Raw genomic sequence first — 20033 nt, 5'->3', positions numbered from 1 at the left:
GATAAAAGCCAAACTAAAACAAGCCTTTGTTATTTAGCAGCTTTCCAGTACAAACAAGGAAATTTCCTGAGTAAACTTGGCGTTATATTGTTCTTGATCAACAAAAGAACACAAAAAACTTTCACTCGTCGCTATTATGTATATTGGAGAAATTAAAGGAAAAATCGTATGTAATAATGTAACGAGTTTCTTTGCGAAACTTCAGTGACAACGGAATATTTCATTTATTCCATTTCAAATAAAATGAAAGGTTGCTAGGAATGCATGGGTTATTGACGTAATAATTCCTTTTTGTTCTTTTATTTGTTTTTCCTTTTATGTTAGTTACACTTTATAGTCATACTTTTCCCAAACCACATTTTGACCAACCACAAATCCATTCCATAACACCATTTTTTCCTTGCATAATTTACAATATAATAAATCTTATAATGTTGTAATTAAATCATTATCATATCTTATCTTAAAAAGTACTCATACTCATTTATTCATAAAGCCAAATTATATGTCAAAATTGAATCACAAAAAAATGAATTGAAGAATAGAGCCGTTGCCACACTTTTTGTACAATTACAAGCAATAATGTCTTGCGCAACGCACGAATATTGATATTGGGCACTGACGCGCGCATCAGTTGACGTTTTTCGTGGTCAAACACAAAATAAGATTATCAGACGGTGAGTGCCCTTATCATTAATGGCAGGTAAAGCCTCCATCTACAACTATGTTCTGTCCAGTGATATGGCGGGCAGCATCGCTGGCTATGAAGGCCACGGTCTTCGCCACGTCCTCCGGTTTGATGAACTCTCCCAGAGGCACGCTCGGGAGTAACTCTCGACCGAACTCTTCGGGATCTGTGAAATTAGATAGATAAATAATTTTTTATCACACTTTCTCGAAAAAGTTCTTAATTCATGCAGGTGTTCTGAAGGGCAAAGGCCTCTTTTGTTCCCGCGGGAGTTCCATATCGTGAAAAAAGACCTATAACTCCCTAGGGAGTTATAGCTTACTTTTTATTATGTCACTTATTCATACAAACAAAGTAGCATAAATGAGTTTTACTATTTTAAATACTGACGTTTATAATTTAATATTTTTGTTTATGTTTAAAATGAAATAATTTGATTAATTTAACAGTTGTTTAAAATATGTTTATATAATTTTCAATCGTAGCTGAATGCCGAATAGGTCTGTGCTTTCGATGCTAACCTGTCAAAAAATGACAAAATGGCGGACGAATGTTTGATATGTCACCGTATTTAAGAATTATTTCGTTTAAAATTTAGTTTTTTCTTCGCAAGTGTGATGAAAAACATTGTGTGTAACTCCGGGGTAAGAATATTGAAAACTCGGAACTTTAATTCCCTCCAGCCTGCGGCTGTCGGGAATTCCCAACCTCGTATCCAAGATTTCACTTACTCCCCTCGTTACACAATGTACTATACTATCACAACAAAGGTTTAAGTTAAAGCCAAATATGTTCTTTACAAGACCTTGATTAATAGAAAAGAAAAGTAATTACATAGAAATGGTTCTAAGAAGTAAGACTGGCCGATTGTGTTCATTCATTGGGTTCTTCAAAAAAAGAGTGTACCTACAGGTTTTTAAAGGGTCGGCAACGCGCATGTAATGCCTCTGGTATTGCAGGCGTCCATAGGCTACGGTGTCTGCTTACCATCAGGCGGGCCGTATGCTTGTTTGCCACCGTCGTGGTATAAAAAAAATCCATAAAGATATTTGGCAGTATTTATTTTTCGAACATGAAATTTAGAAAATCTATACCTAATTAAATTTTCATATATTTTATTTATTTTTATTTCTTGTAATATTCAAGCTATACAGACAATGATAGTAGAAATTTATACTTAGGGCAATCACAGAAAAAAAACAATTTAAAACTTTAAAAAGCCCCTACGCAAAAAATGGCTTACATCATTTTGAAAAAGAGCTGATACTCTTCAAACTAATAGATCAATTTTCACCAATCATAGCTAAGAACTACCCTAAGGAAACTCGCTTTTACGTAAAAATCGCATCGAAATAGGTACATCCGTTTGAAAGCAACGATGCCACAGACAGAAATTGGTTACACAAACAACAGTTAAGTAGTAGGTAGTTTTCTTTTCTCTATGAGGGTAATAAAACTGGAAGTCCTCTGCGTTGAACATTGCGGGTTTTACCTCATTAAAAATGAGTCATAAGATTGCATTACAATCACTAATAAATTAATGTTCTTACCTATATTCGCTTTCTCTATAATCTTCGTGCCCGTGACATAACCCAGAGCTACAGAATTAGAGCGAACTTTCTTCGGCCCCAGCTCGTACGCGACATACTTTGTCAAATGCTGTATGGCCGCCTTTGACAGGCTCTCAGTCAGTAGTCCTTCCACGTACTTGACTGCTTCCACGCCGGATATGTTGATGACATTGCCTGCACGCAAACGTAGAATTATTTTATAATAAGTAATAATTGAATGACTATGGACAAAGATATAATCACCGCTTCTCCATACAAACGTAGTCCCCATTTTCTTCTCCTAGTGTGAATGAAAATATTTTTACATAATTTTATCTCAACTGATGGTGTTCTCATTTTCCTCTCGGGATGTTATCATTGTAGAAAGTATGTTAATACAATTTGATGGATATCAATCACAGCTATGCCCCTTTGTTTGTCTTTTTTCGATTTTTTTTTATTATTATAAATTACATATATTATAAATTATTGAAGCGCTGGTGGCCTAGCGGTAAGAGCGTGCGACTTGCAATCCGGAGGTCGCGGTTTCAAACCCCGGCTCGTATCAATGAGTTTTTCGGAATTTATGTACGAAATATCATTTGATATTTACCAGTCGCTTTTCGGTGAAGGAAAACATCGTGAGGAAACCCTGGGTTGGAAGGTCAGATGGCAGTCGCTTTCGTAAAAACTAGCGCCTACGCCACATCTTGGGATTAGTTGTCAAGCGGACCCCAGGCTCCCATGAGCCGTGGCAAAATGCCGGGACAACTCGAGGAAGAAAAAAAAACATACAAATTTTTAAATGCTTCTAACTTCTTTAATAATTAAATGAAGCCGACGGTCCCGGGTTCGTAACCCGGTAAGGGCATTTATTTGTGTGATGAACCTAGATATTGGTTCTTAAGTCATGAGATGTTTTCTATGTACATAAGTATGCATTTATATATATACGTTGTACATCGTCGCCTAACACCCATAGTACAAGCTTTTCTTAGTTTGGGGCTAGGTCGATCTGTGTGGTCCCAAAATATAAAAAAAAAAATTAACTAACTTCTATAATGTTAACATTCCGAGAGGAAAATGAGACCTACTTTTGTATGGAAAGGCGGTTTCGCGCGGTACGTCCGCTTTCATCTTAAACTATTATGATATTATCATTATGACCTTGTAGGTTGTTTAATGAACATTTAATTTTGACGAATAAGATAAGCATTGCAAAGCCAGTGTACTCCGCAATCTCGTCGCGCTATCGAGACGATAGGGGAGGTCAGGGAGTGAAAAAAACAAGTTTAAATTAGTATGAACATTTCATATTCAACCGAAATAAAATCAAATATTTTCAGCCAAAAGAAGGAAATTAATTACTTAGGTACCTACTTGGAGTTTTTGGTATGACCATTAAATTAGTACCTAATAATCTTTCGTGGATAAACTCTGCATTAGAATAGATAATTCATAATTTGAAAAAATGAAATATGTAGTTATTAGTGTGGTTGATATACATCAAATTATGTCGAAATATTTTTAATAATGTATTCAGAGCGAAAAATTAACACTATCAGGCCAATTCGAACGTGCACTAACCTCAAACTGATATTAAAATTATATTGGAATTATATCAGTTAAGTAGCTGTAATAGTGCGAGCGAGACGCCCGCGCGGATGACAGGTAACTAATATGATTCCAATATCATTCTAATATCGGTTTGATGTCAGTGCATTGCGTGCAAACATTAACATCAACACCAAAAACAAACATTTATTCAGCAAATAGACTTTTACGTGTCAAATTTTTACAAGCAATAAAAATAACCAAAATTTGTAATATTACAATTACAAATATGCAATCAATAGGTATATAAAATGCCACTCGAAAAAAAAGGAGGATGGGTAGATTTGTATGGACACTGGCCTATGAACCAATAAGAATAAGCGACATACCATCGGAAAGGTTTTTTTATGTACTCCATTTTTAGGGTTCCGTAGCCAAATGGCAAAACACGGAACCCCTATAGATTCGTCATGTCCGTCTGTCTGTCCGATTATGTCACAGCCACTTTTTTCCGAAACTATAAGAGCTATACTGTTCAAACTTAGTAAGTAGAAATATTCTATGAACCGCATTAAGATTTTTACACAAAAATAGAAAAAAAAAACAATAAATTTTGGGGGTTCCCCATACTTAGAACTGAAACTCAAAAAATCTTTTTTCATCAAACCCATCAAATACGTGTGGGGTATCTATGGATAGGTCTTCAAAAATGATATTTAGGTTTCTAATATCATTTTTTTCTAAACGGAATAGTTTGCGCGAGAGACACTTCCAAAGTGGTAAAAAATGTGCCCCCCCCCCCCCGTAACTTCTAAAATAACAGAATGAAAAATCAAAAAAAAATATATGATATACATTGCCATGCAAACTTCCACTGAAAATTGGTTTGAACGACATTTAGTAAGTAGTTTTTTTTTAATTCGTCATAAAATTAAAAAAAAAAACATCAAACCCATGCGTGTGGGGTATCTATGGATAGGTCTTCAAAAATGATATTTAGCTTTCTAATATATTTTTTTTCTAAACTGAATAGTTTGCGCGAGAGACACTTCCAAAGTGTAAAAATGTGTCCCCCCCCTGTAACTTCTAAAGTAACAGAATGAAAAATAAAAAAAAATATATGATATACATTACCATGCAAACTCATAAAATTAAAAAAAAAAACATCAAACCCATACGTGTGGGGTATCTGTCCCCCCCCCCCCCCCCCTGTAACTTCTAAAATAACAGAATGAAAAATCTAAAAAAATATATGATATACATTACCATTCAAACTTTCGCCGAAAATTGGTTTGAACGAGATCTAGTAAGTAGTTTTTTTTGATGCGTCATAAATGGTACGGAACCCTTCATGGGCGAGTCCGACTCGCACTTGGCCGCTTTTTTATAAGGCGAGACTTGCCAAATCTCAATTTAAAAAGAATATGACAAAAAAAACAAAATCATTAACAATAACAAAACCTTAATGATCTGCAACACAGGAACTTAATATCGAAAAAAAACTATACATATAGTCACGTTTCAACTCACACTACTTTTTGCGGCGATAACTTTTTTCACACAAAGATTTGGGATTAGCTGCCATAGTAAAATATTTACAACTTAGAATAACCTATCCAATGACATACGGCTTGCACTTATTGCTCAAATAGGCCAATTAGCCCACCTTCCTTTTTAACAGTTAAGGGCAAATTGAAATTTTCTTACGTTACGTTACGTTTTGTTTAGGTTTACGGTTAATATTACTACACGCCGTATAGGAACTTCAATTGTCGAAAAAGACATCTCTACGGATAATTTGATAATAGTTTAAATAGGTACAGATTTTACTTTTGACATTTGCAGACTTACTTAAAGAATTTTCGATTTTAAATATTTGTCTGTTTGATTGTTATTTTTTAATAATATTTTATTGTGTAATTCAATATTTTAGAGATTGTATATGCATATCTCTTAGTAACTATGGTCTGTCAAGCCATTTCCGTCAGTAGAAAAAAAGCGGCAAGTCATAAAAAAAAACATTTCGCGCCCATTTCTACTGACAAAGTTGTTTGACCGGCTATATCTCAATTTATTTTTGTAATTGAATTTTATAGTTATATGGTGATTTACTGATTTAAATTTATTGCGTGTAAAGCAACTTGCAGTGCACTTGTAGCCTATTTATTAAAAAAATAATAATAATAATAATTCAGCCTATATACGGCCCACTGCTGGGCACAGGCCTCCTCTCATGCGCGAGAAAGCTCGGGCTATAGTCCCCACGCTAGCCCAATGCGGATTGGGGACTTCACATACCCCTTTGAATATCATCGCAGATGTATGCAGGTTTCCTCACGATGTTTTCCTTCACCGAAAAGCTAGTGGTAAATATCAAATGATATTTCGTACATAAGTTCCGAAAAACTCATTGGTACGAGCCAGGATTTGAACCCACGACCTCCGGATTGAAAGTCGGACGTCATATCCACTCGGCCACCACCGCTTTTTGAAAAAAAATAAGTTTAATAATTTTAAGTTTTTAAATTACAACACCTTTGTGGTTAAAATATAAGACACTTACCCTGTGACTTGATAAGAAGTGGCACAAATTGTCTCGTCAGATTAAAAGTCCCTCTCAGATTCGTATTTATATGCGCGTCGAAATTTTCCATAGTAGCCGTAAAGATATCATCAGATATGAATACCCCGGCATTGTTCACCAATACATCCAGTCTTCCGTATGTTGCAGTGACTTTATTGACAATTTTTTCGACATCAGCATCCTTGCTGACATCCGCTTGTAACCCCATAGCTTCATTCCCACTGTTCTCCGTGCAAATATCCTTCACTTCATCTATATTCGTTTTAGTACGACCAATGATGACTACTTTTGCTTTTTCTATAGAGAAATGTATGGCTATCGCTTTGCCGATGCCCGAGCTGCCTCCAGTGACCAGCACGACTTTATCTCTGAACGCCATAGTAACGAATGCATCGTTTATCAGCAGCGATGCTATTTAAAGGCATGTGATTTATATTATCATAGCAAATTTGTATAACAATCTGCGGATTTGTGAGCCGGTTATGGTAAGTCACCTTGATGCACTAAAGCGCAGCGTGTTTGTCGCGAATAATAGTATAAACAAGGCGATCTTCACATCGGACACCGCTCCGAAGTTCGAGCGGGACATCACTATTACGTGCATAGCGCTGTCACGCTCATACACTGGAGCGACGTACAGTGTAGATAACAAGCGTAGTAAGATAAGGATAACTGATTTGTGTGTTGAGCATGGTTAGCATTTTATATGGAAAAAGATGGTATATGTAGCATGTCGATTCCTGATGAAGGGATCCACGAGGAATCGAGGGAAGTCCTCAAATCTTAAAAGCTTGCTTATAGTTTTGTAGTTTCATCAAAAAGTCAAGCATTTACATTCAATAATGACATTTGATGCAGTGGAACTACTGATGATGATCAAAACGGAACTCTTCAACGAAGCATAGTTCACGGTTGGTGATTTGTTCTATTAGTGATGTTTGTTAAGCAAGTCAGGTTTTCAAGCCACACCTTTGTCAAGTTCGAGTTCTGAGAATGGATAGTAATTTTTTCTATCTAAAAACCAAGCATTTGCATTTAAATAGTGCTATACAAGACCGTTGTGTATGATCGTGTGAATACTACTTAATAAAATCAAAGACTTCACACAAATTTTAATTTTTTTAAAGAATCTCAAGTGTGTAAAAACTACTTGAGAATATAGCCTGTATTGCACAATTCATCATCATCTTCGTCGCGTTGTTCCGGCATTTTCCCCACGGCTCATGGGGTCCGCTTGGCACTGGCAACTAATCCCAATAATTGGCGCATGTACTAGTTTTTACGAAAGCGACTGCCGTTTGACCTTCTAACCAAGAGGGTAAAGTAAGCCTTATTGGGATTAGATCGGTTTCCTCGCGATGTTTTCCTTCACCGAAAAGCGACTGGTAAATATCAAATGATTTTCGTACATAAGTTCCGAAAGATTCATTCGTACGAGCCGGGGTTTGATTTGAACCCGCGACCTCCGGATTGTAAGTCGCACGCTCTCACCGCTAAGTCACCAGCGCATCTCCTGTATTGCAAAATGATTACCATAATCTGGGGGCACGGTAGTGCCCTCGCCAAGAAGAGCCAAGTGAAGCGCAAGGGCACTACCTACCTTTTCTCGAAGCGCTTCGTCGTTTTTTGAACCCTCATAACTTAGGTTTGGTTGGATTATACCAGATAAATAAACAAAATTCTCGGAATATGATGTCACATAATTATATTGACTAACGTCTAGAGTTTGTGAAGTTAGGGCTTGTAGAGTTAGATTAGAGAAGTAAGAGAGCCTTATGGTCTCGTCTTGGCAACATTTTACATGAAAATGTTTTTGGTGCTATATTAATTAACATGCTGCTTCATTTGAATTTAAGCCTTAAATACAAACTGGTAAGATTTATATTGGAGTGTAATGTTTCACAATTTTGAATTTAGTGGCGTTTGCCGCGCGAAAGCTTAATATTGCCATACAAAAACATTGAATTGAATAAATGGGTAAAATTGTACAGTATTTTGCTATCATTAATACCAATTAATTTGTAAAAACCTTTAAAAAAAGATGATTTTTAATAGAAAACTCCAAGAATCTTATGTAGGCTCAAGTTTAATAATTTGATAAAGAACGTTTCTTCAAAGAAAGTACTGTTTGTAGGTTTATAGACTTTGTAGTATTAGCTGAGTAATAGGTTTTAATTTGTGTGTTTGTGAACACTCCCGTCCCGTTGTTACCAAGGCTTGTTGTTATTATTAGAGTTTTAAATGTTTTTATGTGATTTTACTTAGTTTTGTGCACAAATTAATATATAAAGTTACTAAAACAGTGATATTTTGTGGGTATAATAGTATGGCAAAGGTGGTTATACAATAACTGCAAAAGGTCGCGCCCAAGGACACACCTAGCGCACGCTTCACTTTTATCATGAAAAAAAGTACATAATGGTAAGGTGTTTTTTTTTTGTTCCGAGTTGCCTAGCCAGAATTTTCACGCGCCGCTACTGGTATGTACCTATGTAATTATGTATTTCAGATTGAGCTGAAATTTTGCATACATATGTATGACAATGATCTATGATGATGATGGAGACAGGAGGTGACCATATGAACTCTGTGATAAAACAACGCAATCTAATTGTATTTGGGGTTTCTAAAATGTTTCAATGAGTCAATTGTGTCGGCCATGGAAAGAAAAGTACAGACAGCGATAAGCATTACTTATACTTAAAATTTAATTTTTGCTAAAAACTTATTTACCCATACATCAGTAATACCGTAATAAATGAAACAAGTATAATTCAAAGAGTTGAGTAAAAACATATTATAATAACCACATATTGCCCCGCCATAAATCCAAAACATAACACCATATTTTTTCCCTTTATCTTCAACAATATATTAGAATTTCAATGTTGTAAAAAGTACAGCTGCTACCAAAAAAAATTCTACAGTCATCCCTTCTAATAATAAAAATGCGAAAGTAGCTCTGTGTGTCTGTCTGTCTATTACGTATTCGCATTCACGCTTTAACCGCTAAACCGATTTAGATGAAATTTGGTATGAAGATAGTTCGAGGCCCGAGGACGGACAAATAATAATATTATTATTATTATTTAATAAGCAGTTATGACAACTGATATGACCTCTATTCAGTAATCATAAAGATAATTATCATGAACGAGTAGTAGATATAATATGCTTGTCTAATTTATTTTTAAACTGGTTCACATTTTGTGCTGAAACCACATCTTCTAGGAGTCTGTTCCAAGCCCTCACTACTCGGTTGCTCAGAAAGTGTTTGTAAAGGTTATATTCATCATCATCATCTTCATTATCCCACGCAGACGAAGTCGCGGGCAGATGTTAGTAAGCAACAATGCATTAAACAACGAAGCTCGTAAACATAATTTATGGGCGTTTTTTAGAAACTTATGTACATACGTGACTTTTATAAATAAATAAATATTATAGGGACATTTTTACACAAATTGACTAAGTCCGGTGGTAAGCCAAGAAGGCTGGTGTTGTGGGTGCTCAGACAACGATATTATATAATATACAAATATTTAAATACATAGAAAACATCAATGACACAGAAAAAATATCTGTGCTCATCACAGAAGTAAATGCCTTTACCGGGATTCGAACCCAGGACCATTGGCTTCATAGGCAGGGTCACTACCCACTATCGGCCTAGTGGGTAGTGACCGGACTGGTCGTCAAAATAGGTCAATCAGTTTTATGGTCACTTATTCACAATATTTCAACCTAGCCGGAATCTCCGTAGAGTCATATTCAGATACTCGTAAATCAGATGACTGTTGAAGGCAGTAATGTAGCCATGGCAGTGAAGGCCACTGTCTTCGCCATATCCTCTGAGGCAATAGAGTTGTATCCAAATATTTGATATCATCAGATATTAGAGTTACACTGGTCGGTGGAGCGATTTCCATGTATGTCGGTACAATGCCTTCTCCTTTTACAGCCTTATATGACACAATGTTGAGTTTTCCTTTACAATCCATGTACTCGTACGCTCTCGTTGGTTTTCCCTTCTTTCTGTTTGCTTCAACTCTGTTTTTGATAAATTCGTCGTGTCGTAGCAGGTGTCCAAGCATCTTTCCTCTTCTGTTTTCTATGGTTCTCAACAAACTTCTCGTCTCTTCCCACTTACTATGCGTAAAACCTCTTAGTTGTGTGTCTTGCGTATTGCAAAATGTTAGATGGTGTACTTCGCATTAATAGCAACTGAACCCTCCGTCCATAACTATGTTCTGTCCAGTAATATGGCGGGCAGCATCGCTGGCAATGAAAGCTACTGTCTTCGCCACGTCCTCTGGTTTGATGAACTCTCCCAGGGGTACGCTTGGGAGAAACCCTCGACCGAACTCTTCGGGATCTGTAAAATTATAGACAAAAATGTTCTTCACAAGGTCTTGTAAGCCAAAAATTTAAAAATAATCATAAATGGCGTTGGAGGTAGAACTGCTAGATTGAGTTCATTCCACGAGGAAGACGATTGGCAGTATTTTTTTAACATCTATAATGAAATTTTCGAATATTTATATCTCCAAGCAAAATTTTGGGCAATCACTGATTAATAATGAATAGTTTAGTATAGTTATTAGCTTTGTAGCTGGCCCGTAACACAGGTAGTGGCACGCGCGGTTTTAGTTAACAATAGACAAAGGATAAGCCGTTGGGGCCCAGTACAAAACTAACAACTATAGTAGCAAAGAGAACTTGAAATAGAGGTGGATTGTCAACGAAAACTTTGTAGCCACAGTAAAACGCTCGAAACGATGCCGCCATAACCTTTGCCCTATGCTCTATTAGATGGCGCCACTTCTTGATATTTAATAAATTTATAACATATGTACGTATATGTAATAGTGAAAGGATAAGGATCAAAGTCATATGGAGTCGAAAGATTGCAGTAAATTTACTATATTAGTTAGATTTCATTTAAATCAGTAATAATAGGTAATAAATATTTAAAGTTTTACCTATATTCGCTCTCTCTATAATCTTCGTGCCCGTGACATAGCCCAGCGCTACAGAATTAGAGCGAACTTTCTTCGGCCCCAGCTCGTAAGCGACATACTTTGTCAAATGTTGTATCGCCACCTTTGACAAGCTGTCAGTCAGCAGCCCTTCCCAGTACTTGACCGCTTCCACGCCGGATATGTTGATGATATTTCCTGCACGCAAACGTACAATTATTATAATAATATAATGACTAAGGATAAATATAGTTATTGAGTCTATTAAACTATTATCATGCGTCCTTTTCAATTGTTGAATTGACTAATAAGATAAGTATCGCAAAGCCAAATATATTCGAGCATGACTAATATGTGATTAGATTTAATTGAAATAACATTCGTGTTTTCTTGCAAGTAGAATGCAGGTTTGTATACTGCAAATACCATAGGTACCTATCATGTACATATATAACTTTTGATCTGTTATACGCGAAGCATCGGGTCGGGATTTGGGACAAAAAAACAGTGGTACCGGATCATGGTTTATATCCAAACCTAGGTAGGGTAACAGCACCAGTGGCCAGCCAGGGACCAGTAGTCAGCCTTTTAAGTCGTTTATTGGTCATAAATATCTGGTATATTCGATTAAACAAATCGCGTGTAGTCAAATAGGAGCTCTGATTCCTTATTCGTTAATACGTAACGCGGCAGGTGCGGTGAGGTATCGGGGAGAGGAAATATACTCGTTCATAAAGGTGATGTTTGTTGACGAGAGCTGGAGTGTCATGTCCGCCATATTTTTTACTGCACGTGGTGTTCTTTTAACGCGTGAGAAAAAATATATTTTAATATAAAAAGTTACTGTTTTTTGTTAATGATGGGTTTATTGGTTAGTTTATCTATTAAATTGCGTTATATTTAAATAGAAATATCAATATTTAACTTATAAATTGAGGAGGTTGACCACTGGATACCACTTTTTTACAAAAAATCCAGTGCCCAGCCTCCCGCGGCTGACTTTCGGGTTATTAGTTATTTTTTTTATTTTCGATCTAATGCTACCGTTAGGACCGTTACATTTACATTTTCAAATTTAGTTAGGCATGTCTCAGTCAATTTAAAGTAAAACCCAGTAGTCAGCCGCATTTGAAATAACGTTTTAATGCGGCTGACCACTGGGTTTCACGGATCCAGTACTCAGCCATTATCTTCCTTGGTACGTCGCTGCCAAATATTATGAACTTTAACTCATTTAAATAAGGTTGTAAAGTGTATACATACTTTTGTTGAGAAATATTCCAATATCTAACGGACCCCTGCACGGGTTTCACCAGCATTTAAACCGATTTTAAAAATAATGAATTATATTCAATAAACAGATTCATTAATAAAAAATAAGAAGATAAATACAGTGTTTATTAGTTTGCAAGAATAATTTTAAGTACCTATGGCCTACAAATTTCGTGGCATGAGAATTGTACTTATGAGAGTATAGGTACCTAGACCTACCTATACTCTAGCTTCCTACCTAGGAATGATAAATATTATAATATCGTTAACTTTAATACAAATAATAGTGTTTTTTATTTCATTGTTATTAATAGTTTATAAAGGCTGAGTACTGGGTACACAAAGGCTGCTTACTGGATTTTAGAGGCTGACTACTGGAGAAAAGTGCCATTTTTTGTTTAATCTTAATTATAGATATTATAAAGAGGATTGTTATTTTTTGACATACTTTATTTCAAAACTATAATAAACACTTGATCTAACCATGTCATGCGTTTATTTATCCGACTAATCCTTTAGAAACGTCGAGAGTACAAACTTTAAAAATGCGTTATAAGGCTGACTACTGGTGCCTTTACCCTATAGAAGACACTTCAAAATCCCGCTGTTACAATTCTTAACTATATACTCGTATATATAAGCGCGACGAGCTGAAGGCCAGACCACCTGTGGCCATACTTTACAATTATATCGGAAGGGTGCTGACTTGCAGCGAGTGTGGTCGCACATTTGCTGCAAATATTGTCATCTTGGCTAGGCCCCCTGATCTACGTGCTACAAATGTCGTGGAAATCCCTTGTTAGGTAGAGAGGCACTTTATCTGCTTTCATATTTTATAATATTTTAATCTCCTAACATCTGCCTATAACAGAACACTCATTCAAATACTTACCGTATTTCCGCGCTATAAAGTACAAGATCAAATCCTATAATTTATGTTTATTTATTAATAAATGTCGTTGTAAATATGTTTTTCACAAGTACAAGTAGATAATGAAATTAATGAATGATGTGGAAGCCTACCGTAGTCTGCAGAGTTTTTTGATACATTTCAGACCTTGCTTTGTTTTTAATAACTTCGCGTCACCCTAAAGAGCACTAAGTAAAAGGACAAGTAGTCAAAATATCCAACCTACCAGAGGGTGGTTCACGTTTGTATGGGAAAAATTGTAACTCTAGCCAGAAGACTTGCCACCCCCTAATTTGATACCTAATATGTGGATAAAATATGACAAATTTTGTAATTATATCTCAACTACAAAGGGGTGCTAAACGGCTATAAAATTTTTAATGTAGTATGAAACCTAAACAAATAATTAATATTTTACAGATTTTAATTTAAGTAATACCAGTACACTGACCGCCCTAATTATACTTAGAGTTGAGCTGTTCTCACAAGCACTCCGTTTTGTATGAGAATAGCTCGTTTCAGCTCGAGAATATTTCCCGAAATGGCAAAACTCTAATAATACTAGACATACGTACTAGCAACACGGATCTTATATGTTGCCGCAACAGATGCTTTTAGAGTCAGTTACGGCAATTATTTTGGTAAAATGTATCAGACTTACCCTGTGACTTAATAAGAAGTGGCACAAATTGTCTCGTCAGGTTAAAAGTCCCTCTCAGATTCGTATTTATATGCGCGTCGAAATTTTCCATAGTAGCCGTAAATATATCGTCAGATATGAACACCCCGGCATTGTTCACTAACACATCCAAATGTCCGAATGTTGCAGTGACTTTTTGTACTATCATTTCAACATCAGCATCCTTGCTGACATCTGCTTGTATCCCCATAGCTTCATTCCCACTGTTATCCGTACAAATATCCTTCACTTCATCTATAGTTGCTTTAGTGCGACCAACGATGACTACCTTTGCTTTTTCTATAGAGAAATGTATGGCTATGGCTTTGCCGATGCCCGAGCTGCCTCCAGTGACTAGGACGACTTTATCTCTGAACGCCATAGTAACAAATGTTGCGTGTATCAGCAGCAATGCTATTTATAAGCTTATTAGATTTACTTATCATGGTAAATTGATAATAATATCTGCAGATTTGCTACTAGTATCTTGTGATAAGTCGCCTTCATGCTGATTACGCGTGAGTCTCTAAAAAACCTAATAAGATAAGATGCCAAAAAAATCCAATGTCTGGATGGACATAGGAATTTTGGGGGCAAAATGTTATGCCAGGTAGGAACTTCCTATATCGATAAACTGAATTTACAAAAACGTACATGGGCCAAGCATCGATAATGTGAGTTTCTTAATCAATAAAGGAACTCCCTATGACATTGAGGTGTTATAGTACTAGAGTCAGCATCTCTAACAAAATGTTTCCGCACCTCAATGAAGTGCAAGCACTTCACTGCGTTTAGTACGTCTCCAACTACTGGCGAGATGCCACGCATGTGATAAAAATTAAAAAAATAATAATTAAAAGTGCCATTGTGCGTTACGAAAATGTATTCTAATAATATCAAGAAACATAATAAAAGCAATATATTAACAATCCACTGCGAAAAACTCTTGTTTTAAGCTCATTTAGATTATTTTGAAACGTCACTTTAAACACTCGCGGTGGTACGCCATTTTCTTTGGCGCATAGATTACATTTCGCAGATGTAACACGTAGACACACTAATGATTACCTATCTTATTGTTTGCAGCCTATATACACAATTATGATATATTACTCTTCATCTCGTAATTTTTTGTAGTGTATTTCTTATATGTAAATAGTATATTATTCTATAAGCGCGATTTGATCAAAATTGCTACGAGTACGAGAGTCAAATAGAAAGAGTTTTATGACTATTTTTATAAATTTTAATGTCGTCCGTGTTACATATTTCAAAACACTTAAGGAAATAAATACATTTTATCTAGATTCTTTATAGTGCGTATGTAGGCAGAAACTAAACAGTTGCCATAACAGTTTCGCCTCTGGCTAGCTAAACAGCTATGCTTATTCTTTAGCTTAGTGACAAACGTCAAACGCCAAAAATGGCGGATTGGCGGACACAATTTGTTCTCGATAGCCTGTCTAGTACATTATGTCAGTGCCCTATGTGTCATTAAACTTTGTTCCCAAATATCCGATATCTTAAAAAAAGATAACAATATTGCAACTTGAGGCCAATTCAAACTTAAATTGTAATATCAACATGATATTTCAAATCACAATGATGTCAGACATATGATTTTTTTGCAAGTTTTACCTTAGATTAAGGGGCCTCTCCTCTCGGATCCACAAATATGGATTTTCGTCATAGTCAGACCAAAAATACAAAATTCAAATTAACGGCATCGAAACTTTAGTACACGTTTATGAATAAGGGGATTAGTCAATTCGCTTTTACGAAGTGATTTCTTATAAAGCTTTAAAAGACTAACAACGCAAATATGACACAAGCAACAAACTACTAGTATTTATAGGGGAAGCCAGAAACATAAATCATTTACAACATTTAACGTTTTAACGACTCATATGACAATGCAGAATTCGAACAAGTTATTCGAGTATTGGATTTACTCACTGTATAATTGTTAGTTTTGACCTTGAAAGTTTACATAAGTACGAGTACATACATAAATATTATCAATAACGGAATTAAGTTGATAATAAATGTGCTTAGTGCATATAACGCTTTCACGGTGGGTCAAGAATCAAGTTTTTCGATGGTACATTTTTCGTCTCTCCCTGCCACTAGGGCGCTAAGAAAATGGCGGTAGAGAATAAAAACCAATTATCATTTGTACTCCATTACGAGTGACCGCACTGTGTTGGCACAGAAGATATTTGATACAGGTATTAATACCTCTGTTATAGCAGGACACTTGTAGGACACTTACCCTGTGACTTGATCAGAAGTGGCACAAACAGCCTCGTCAGGTTAAAAGTCCCTCTCAGATTCGTATTTATATGCGCGTCGAAATTTTCCATAGTAGCCGAAAAGATATCATCAGAAATAAAAACCCCAGCATTGTTGACCAATACATCCAACCTTCCGTATGTTCCAGTGACTTTATTGACAATCATTTCAACATCCGCATCCTTGCTGACATCCGCTTGTATCCCCATAGCTTCATTCCCACTGTTCACCGTACAAATATCCTTCACTTCATCTATAGTCGCTTTAGTACGACCAATAATGACTATTCTAGCTTTTTCTTTAGCGAAATGTATGGCTATGGCTTTGCCGATGCCCGAGCTCCCACCGGTCACTAGGACGACCTTGTCTCTGAACGCCATATTGGTCACTGATGCTTGTTTTGTAAATGAAGCTACTTATATGACTATTAGCTTTATAAATACAGCAATTTTGAAGATAATGTCTGTCGTTTTGTAATGATTATAAGTCACCTTCATGGATATTGTTCGCTTGTAGAACTAATTGGGGTAATTTAATGACAATAGAACCACATGTGTGCGGCGTGGCCGGAGTAGCTGTAAATAGTTGACAAAATATAATTTGGGCACATCTCTCAAACAATTTGTATGACGAATTATGCAAATGATTTCGCCAACCTATAATATTCATATTTCATGGCCTATGAACTGTGGATTCCGGATGGCTTTTCGGTGGCAAACAAGCTTGCGTCCCGCCTGATGGTAAGCAGTCTCCGTAGCCTGTACGCCTGTAACTCCAGACGAGTTTCATGCGCGTTGCCGACCTTAACAACACTCCATACCCTCATTGAGCTCTGGCAATCTTACTCACCGACAGGAACACAAAACTATGAGTAGGGTCTGGTGTTATTTGGCTGCGGTTTTCTGTAAGATGGAGGTACTTCTCCAGTGGACTCTGCTCTAGATCTGGAATGACATCCGCTGTGCTGTGCCCTACCACACAAAGCAAGATGACATTCACAATGCCCATACCTCTTTTATGGACGTAGTTTAAGGACGTACCCGAGCTTCCTTAAACTACGTCTTAAACATCAATAATCTTATAATTTACCCCGCAATACTGCAACAGTTAAGGTGGGATCAGCACTTTCAACCTTTCATATGTGTGTGGTGGTAAAAAATCGCGGGTAGGTACCTCTATAGAATTGCAAGTTTATATTTGTGGAAAAAATGCTAAGCGATGACTAAAATTCGGTCAAGATCCCTTTCATAAACGGAGAGGTTAAGTTAAATCATTTAATATTTTAGATATCAACTAAGGGTCCGTTTTACAAAGTCTGAGTAAAGTATTGGATAGCTAATTAACAAATAAATTAACTGCCAGATAAAACTAAGTTTTAAAGGTATTTATCTACCAGTTGATGTATGGTATTTATCTTCAAATATGAAACAGGCCCTTAATGGTGTTACAAAGGTCAAAACTTTGATATTTGCTGCAGTAACGTCGTGCTACAGTACGAGCTGCCGTAATGCTGGTCTGAATCCAAACGGTACCTTAACAGTGTTGGTGTTATTACTATCAGGGAAACCGTAAGTATATCGGGTACCTTTCAATGAGCAATATTAGTATTTTAGTATATTTCGGGGATCTCGGAAACGGCTCTAACGATTTCGATGAAATTTGCTAAGTATATGAGGGATTTCGGGGGCAAAAAATCGATCTCACTAGGCTTTATCTCTGGGAAAACGTGTATTTTTGAGTTTTTATATTTTTCCGACCAAAGCTCGGTCTCTCCCATTAGACATTTTAAATAATTTATAATCGTGATCGATTCATATGACAGTGCGGAATTTGCGCAACGTTAATCAAGTTATGGAGTTCGAAGAACTTGGAAATGGAACATGGACACGTCGCCCGAACAATGGAATTGAATAGGGGTCACACACTTTTTATTGTATTATATATGCTTAACTCATTAACGTGTTTCCTGTAGACATCGTAAAGTTAACAAAATCAAAAGTCTAAAAATAGACTAGTGGGAATTAGTGGCTACTCATGCATTTTTTTTTTGGTGGTGTACCTCCGCGAAAAGTAAAAAAAAATTGGAAGGAAAAAAATATTTTTATTTTTTGCAATGAAGTTTAAGGACAGGATGTTGGTAAAAAATATGCATTTTGTAGTTTTTTTTTATTGTTATCAAATATAATTTTGTTTGGTTCACGTAACTTGAATCGTTTATAAAATATGACACTTTCAATGATACCCTAATTATTTTACGTTATCCTGAATAACTCGCAAACAAAAGAGAATCGAGGTCTGATGTTAAGCATGGAGGGTCCTTAGGACCTAACAGTACACTACCAGAACAAAATCCGTCGTTGGGGGCACTTCTTGTTCGCTTAGCCTGCTAGACCCTTTATAAAACTCCCCAAACTGTGACGTTTGATGGCGAGGTATATTATATATTTAATTTATATTTAAGCATTATTTAGTGTATTTTGTCGTGTTTAATGGGCTCAGGACCGCTTCGGCCTCAGTTTTATTTCGTCAACTTCTTAAGTAGTTCTCATTCGCATTTGGTCTACTGTTCCGATTCGCCAGCATTCCTATATCGTCACTTTCTTATCTCGCCCGCTTTCTTACGTGGGCCACTGTAGTAACTTGGTTATATTCCTAATTAGACTACAGTGCCGATTCGTCAACACTCCTAATTCGTCCATAGTGCTTACTCGTCAACATTCCTATTTAGACCACAGTGCCAACTCGTCAACTAAAAAAACTTGAAAAACGGTAAGTAGACATATTCTGTAAACCGCTTTAAGATTTTCACACAAAAAAAATATATATATATTTTAGGGCTCAGTTTGAAGTATACTTCAAACAGAGACTCGCAATTTTTTTTCGTGAACCTATGTACGAGTATGTATGGATAGGTCTTCAAAAATTATATTGAAGTAACTTTTAAAATAAGAGAATGAAAAATCTAAAAAAATATATGATGTACATTATCAATATTATCATGCAAACTTCCAGCGAAAATTTGTTTGGACGAGATCCAGTAAGTATTTTTTTTATACTACGATACCCTTCATGGCTGTGTCCGACTCGCACTTGCCTATAAGATTTCCAATGAAACACTGCCTTTAGACTTTACCTTACCGTTTATCCTAGGTCGATAAAAGAACGCGGACGAGTTGGCACTTTGGTCGAAATAGGAACGTAGACAAAAATGGTATATTGACGATATCAGATATTGGACGAGTTGGCACTATGGTCAAAATAGGAATTTAGACAAAATGGGGTATTGACGATATAAGAAAGTGGACGAGTTAGGAAGGTTACGAATTAGGAATTGTAGGGTGACGACATAACACTGCGGACGATTTATGGAGATGACGAAATGAAACTGGGGCCGAAGCGTTCCTGAGCCGTTTAATGGCGAGGTACGTGGCGTTTTAAGCGGGTACTTGCGACTAAAATAAGAAAAACATGATATTCATGTACCAGATCGTTAAATTCTATTATTTATTGGGACAACATAAGACG

The 20033-nt window shown here is 36.3% G+C and overlaps 3 protein-coding genes and 1 long non-coding RNA gene across 7 annotated transcripts in view; 1 reads left to right on the top strand and 3 right to left on the bottom strand.

Moving 5' to 3' along the window:
• The window catches only part of LOC133516485 (uncharacterized), a 469629-nt gene that overhangs the window by 158666 nt on the left and 290930 nt on the right, over positions 1 to 20033 (bottom strand). The window lies entirely within an intron of this gene.
• Positions 1 to 20033, top strand: part of LOC133516471 (multiple C2 and transmembrane domain-containing protein) — a 225741-nt gene that overhangs the window by 76011 nt on the left and 129697 nt on the right. The gene's annotated exons all lie outside the window — the stretch shown is intronic.
• LOC133516478 (3-oxoacyl-[acyl-carrier-protein] reductase FabG-like) lies at positions 459 to 6851 on the bottom strand. Its single transcript, XM_061849452.1, has 3 exons — positions 6356 to 6851; positions 2239 to 2433; positions 459 to 854 (listed from the first exon to the last, which is right to left on the bottom strand). Exons 1-3 carry the CDS (start codon positions 6753 to 6755, stop codon positions 694 to 696), a joined length of 756 nt encoding a protein of 251 aa, XP_061705436.1. The 5' UTR covers positions 6756 to 6851; the 3' UTR covers positions 459 to 693.
• Positions 9150 to 14744, bottom strand: LOC133516477 (glucose 1-dehydrogenase A-like). The gene is made up of 3 exons (XM_061849450.1): positions 14199 to 14744; positions 11359 to 11553; positions 9150 to 10751 (listed from the first exon to the last, which is right to left on the bottom strand). Exons 1-3 carry the CDS (start codon positions 14596 to 14598, stop codon positions 10591 to 10593), a joined length of 756 nt encoding a protein of 251 aa, XP_061705434.1. The 5' UTR covers positions 14599 to 14744; the 3' UTR covers positions 9150 to 10590.

This window comes from Cydia pomonella, chromosome 3 (genome assembly GCF_033807575.1).
Source record: "Cydia pomonella isolate Wapato2018A chromosome 3, ilCydPomo1, whole genome shotgun sequence".
Lineage (NCBI taxonomy): Eukaryota > Metazoa > Arthropoda > Insecta > Lepidoptera > Tortricidae > Cydia > Cydia pomonella.
This window is presented reverse-complemented; position numbering and strand designations above follow the sequence as displayed.

Bases quoted from the DNA above. Each gene is read 5' to 3' on its own strand.
- LOC133516478 (XM_061849452.1), bottom strand. From the start codon at position 6,755: ATGGCGTTCAGAGATAAAGTCGTGCTGGTCACTGGAGGCAGCTCGGGC. The intron at 2,434-6,355 runs GTAAGTGTCTTA...GTTTGCGTGCAG, and splicing joins ACTTCTTATCAAGTCACAGG to GCAATGTCATCAACATATCC. The intron at 855-2,238 runs GTAAGAACATTA...CTAATTTCACAG, and splicing joins TATAGAGAAAGCGAATATAG to ATCCCGAAGAGTTCGGTCGA.
- LOC133516477 (XM_061849450.1), bottom strand. From the start codon at position 14,598: ATGGCGTTCAGAGATAAAGTCGTCCTAGTCACTGGAGGCAGCTCGGGC. The intron at 11,554-14,198 runs GTAAGTCTGATA...GTTTGCGTGCAG, and splicing joins ACTTCTTATTAAGTCACAGG to GAAATATCATCAACATATCC. The intron at 10,752-11,358 runs GTAAAACTTTAA...ATAATTTTACAG, and splicing joins TATAGAGAGAGCGAATATAG to ATCCCGAAGAGTTCGGTCGA.